The sequence below is a fragment of the Carlito syrichta genome, unplaced genomic scaffold (assembly GCF_000164805.1).
Source record: "Carlito syrichta isolate Samal-C Ts95f unplaced genomic scaffold, Tarsius_syrichta-2.0.1 Scaffold303120, whole genome shotgun sequence".
NCBI lineage: Eukaryota > Metazoa > Chordata > Mammalia > Primates > Tarsiidae > Carlito > Carlito syrichta.
This window is the reverse complement of record NW_007247216.1, coordinates 66146-70321: the sequence shown is the minus strand read 5'-3', so window position 1 is coordinate 70321 and position 4176 is coordinate 66146. Positions and strand designations below refer to the sequence as shown.

Sequence of the window (4176 nt, the reverse complement as noted above, 5' to 3'; positions counted from 1 at the left end):
CTATAGTTCCAGCTACTTGGAAGGCTGAGGCGGAAGGGTCGCCGGAGCCCAGCAGGTCGATGCTGAGGTGGCTGTGAGCGTGCCACTGCACTCCAGCTTGGGCGACGGAGTGAGACTCCAACTCAAAAAAAAAAGAAAGGACTTGAGGTCAGGCATGGTGGCTCATGCCTATAATCCCAGCACTTTGGGAGACTGAGACAGAAGGATTGCTTGAGGCCGGGAGTTTGAGACCTGAGCAACATAGCAAGATCTTATCTCTACAAAAAAAAAAATTTTTTTTTAATTAGCCAGACGTGGTGGCGTGTGCCTATAGTCCCAGCTACTTGGGAGGCTGAAGTGGAAGTCTTAAGCCCAGGAGTTTGAGACTGCAGCGAACTATGAGTGTGCCACTGCACTCCAGCCTGAGTGACAGTGAAACCCTGACTAAACAAATAAATAAATTATATATATATGGGGCCACCCACAGGCTAAGGGAGAAGGTCACATGAAATGGAGTATGAAAAAGACTTGAAGACCAGTCCTGCATTCAAGTTCTTTTTTGGCATTCAAGGCATTCAAGTTCTTATTGGGTCTTTGCTGTTACCCAGTTGTGAGACCTTGGAGAAGTCACTGAAACTCCCTGAGTCTATTTGTCCTTCACAAGACTGTGATGAAGACAAATGGTTTCTCTTTGATAATAATGCTTGGCCCAGGTCATTTTTTTATTTTTTAAGTGGTTGCTGAGCTGGGCACAGTGGCTCACACCTATCATCCCAACACTTTGGGAGGCCGAGGTGAGAGGATTGCCTGAGCCCACGGGTTCAAGACCAGCCTGGACAACTTGGCGAGACGTCATCTCTACAATAAATCAAAAAATTAGCTGGGCGTGGTGTCACATGCTTATAGTTCCAGCTACTTGGATGGCTGAGGTGGAAGATTGCCTGAGCCCTGCAGGTCGCGGCTGCGGTGGCTCCAGCCTGGAAGACAGAGTGAAACTCTGACTGAAAAAAAAAAAAAAAAAAAAAGAGTTGCTGAATGTATAGGAGACATATCAGCATTTTAACAACCTCACAATTTTCTGTCCTTTGATTGTACTAGGGTTTACTGAGCCTTTCTTTTCTCTTTGAACCTGTTTGATCACTTCCAGTTCTTCACTATTATAAATAATGCTGCAGTGACTAAACCTCTCTCGGTTTGCCTGATGCTTTGCCCTGGAGGAGGCGGGCCCTGAGGGTTGATGGCCTCCGGAGGACCCTTCGCCTTGCCCACCAACGAGCTTGTTCTCTTCCTTTTCACTCTCAGCCCCACAGCCAGATACCTGTGAGCTGCGAGGAGCTTCCTGATGAGTCTGAGCTTCTGCCCAGGAATCTCTCTTGCAATGTGAGCTCTCCCATCTTTAAGGCAGGCAGCTCGGTGAGTGCTTCAAATCCCTAGCAACGGAACAGCCAAGGAGCTATGAGTTGGCAGAGGGGAGGGAGCTCTTGGCTCTGGGGAAAGGAGCTTATCCAGTCCCTGCCTCGAGAGGAATGGATGAGAAGTTGTTTTGTGTCATGTTTGAGAGCCTGGACTTTGGAATCAGACAAACCTGGGACTGGGTTATTCATTTAGTGTCCTTATATACACATGACAACCACTTGGAGCCTCAGACTCCTCATCTGTGCAATGAGGATAAACACCTAGTCCAGTGCTTCAGGTGGATTCCTATGATGGATTCGGGGTGGTGGCCATGAGGTGCTAAGGCTGTCCCTGAGGTCCCTTCATTCTTCATTCCCCTCTCCTTTCCTGCCAGGTTGCTATCCAGGTGATGTTTAATACCTTGCTGAACAGCTCCTGGGAGGACTTTGTCAAGCTGCGTGCCAATGTGAACTGGTGAGCAGGCCCCAAGCAGGTCTCACCGGCATCCCCGCCCCGATCTCAGACCTCCACACAGACCTGGCCAAGCACTTCTCCTAACACTGCCTCTGCCTTCCCCCATACAGTGACAATGAGGACTCAGGCCTCCTGGAGGACAACTCAGCCACCACCAGCATCCCAGTCCTGTACCCCATCAACCTGCTCATCGAGGAGTGAGTCCTCCCCAGCAGATGGCCAAGTCTCTCTTCCCACCTCAGCCTCCCGACCCAGTGCCCCGACTGTGCTTCCCAGAGTCCTCCTTCTGAGCATCTTTCCTTTCCTAGGCTCCCCAGGGGAAGTTAGAACTGATTTCAGCCACAACCACAACAGATTTTAACACTCAAAAGAATGAGAGTCCTTTAAGAGCTCTGAGTAGGATCAGATTTTAATGATAGGAGCAAAAGCTCATTGAATGCTAACCTCATGTCCAACTCAAGCCAGCTAGACTACACAGTTGCTGGCTTTCCCTGGAGCCTTCAACACCTCTGTGAGACAGCTGTGCCTCTGTCCATTTTACCAATGAATAGACTGAGGCTCGGAAAAGGCAAGTACTTGCCCAAGGTTGCACAGCTAGAAGTACTGAAGCCAGGGTCTGAACTTAAGCTTGACTCCAAAGCCATAGCCAAGCTCTTGATTGCTTCAGTCCTGCAAGGCTCTCCCTTTCTAGTGGCCAGCAGTGCTAGAAGAAAAGGAGAAATATTAGCACAATGCCTTCAGGGAGTTGGAGAGACCAACTCTTGCATGCAGAGAATCAGTGAACCTCAGATGTTGTGGTAGGAAGAACCTATGGGAATTGCTGGCTGGGTTTCCTCATTTATAGACAAGGAAACTAGAAAAGTAGAGTGGCTTTTTCCAGTTGGGTCTAAGACAGGGACAATATCTGAGCCCAGATCTCCAGTGCTTTGAACATAAATGCCAAACAGAATGATGCTGATAGGAAATCAGAGCCAGGAAAAATCAGTGTGGATTGAGGGAGAGACAGAAGGTTCATGGAGAAGGTGGGGCTTGGAATGGTGTCTGGAGGCTGGGGGGCATTAAGATAAGGGCCGGGATGGAGCTGGGCATTCCCATCAGAGCATGGCACAGGTGAAGTCAAGGAGACAGGAGGTAGTGGGGCAGACCTGGGGAGGCTTGACTGAGGGAAGGTGTGTGCAGGGGGGTGGTAAGGAGGCAGCCTGGACATGGGGGCTTTGGACCCTCATGAGCAGCAGGGAGCCACTGACAGATTCTAAGCAGGTGAGTTACAGGATCAGAGTGATGTTAGGATGGTCAGTCAGTAGTGTGCTTTTGAAGGATGAGGTGGGAGAGAAAGTCAGGTTATCCAGGAGATGAGCAGGGACCACAGGACAGTAGAACACTGGTGAGGTGGCACACAGTGGGAAGGATCCCATCCCCACCCCAAGGCATGCCATTCTGGGCTCTAGTCCTGTTCATCCATTGTGGGGTTTTGGGCAACAGGCTGACCCCTTCCAGGAGCCTTAGTTTCCAAAGGGACACAGCAGGTCATTGTAAGAACTGAATGAGATCATGTCTGTGTAGTCCCTAACAAAATGACTGGCAACTCAGAGGCTTCCTGGAGTCGGGGTTGCTGCCCCTTCAACCTCCCATCTCTGCTCTTCTTTCTCCATAGCCAGGAAAACTCCACACTCTATGTCAGTTTCACCCCCAAAGGTCCCAAGATCCAGCAAGTCAAGCACATCTACCAGGTATGAACCCCAGTGTGAAAGACCCTTTTAGGTCACACAGTCATTCAGCTAACCTCCTGAGAACTGAAGATGCAGGTACCAAATAGACATGGTCCCTGTCCTCAAGGGGTCCACCTAGTTTGATAACCCTTTTCTCTATAGCTTCAAGGCTTCCACGTCAAGGCTTTCCCCAGCAAATATTCACTAGCTCTTTTCTACCACTGGATACATTATTTGGAGAATCACAGGATTTGAGAACAAGAAGACCTCTGAGAGAGTATATAGTTTTTCACTCAAACCTTGAATGAGCCCCTGTTCTAGGTTAGATACTTGGCTAGGCGCTAGGTCACTGCCCAGTCACCAAACCCAGGTTCTGTGCCTGGTACAACCCCCAGAAATTCTCACACTAACTAGTGAAATTCTACAGTATTGGGACTGTCATTCCCATTGGACAGATGAGAAATCTGTGGCACAGACAGGTCAGTAATGTGTCCAGGTTACATAACTAATAGGAGGAAGAGGTCAGTTGCAAGAAGATACTTGAATACCAAAAACCATATGTTCAACCTCTAAATTAATGGTCTGCCATTTCTTTTTTTTTTTTTTTTTTTTTTTTTGG

General features: G+C 48.8%; 1 protein-coding gene across 1 annotated transcript in view; it reads left to right on the top strand.

Annotated features, from left to right (window-relative positions):
- ITGAL (integrin subunit alpha L) overlaps positions 1–4176 on the top strand; it is a 46706-nt gene that overhangs the window by 31526 nt on the left and 11004 nt on the right. Inside the window, exons 23-26 of the mRNA XM_008057758.1 lie at positions 1282–1392; positions 1769–1848; positions 1959–2045; positions 3503–3578. Coding sequence (XP_008055949.1) covers positions 1282–1392; positions 1769–1848; positions 1959–2045; positions 3503–3578 — 354 coding nt within the window. The remainder of the gene's footprint in view (positions 1–1281; positions 1393–1768; positions 1849–1958; positions 2046–3502; positions 3579–4176) is intronic.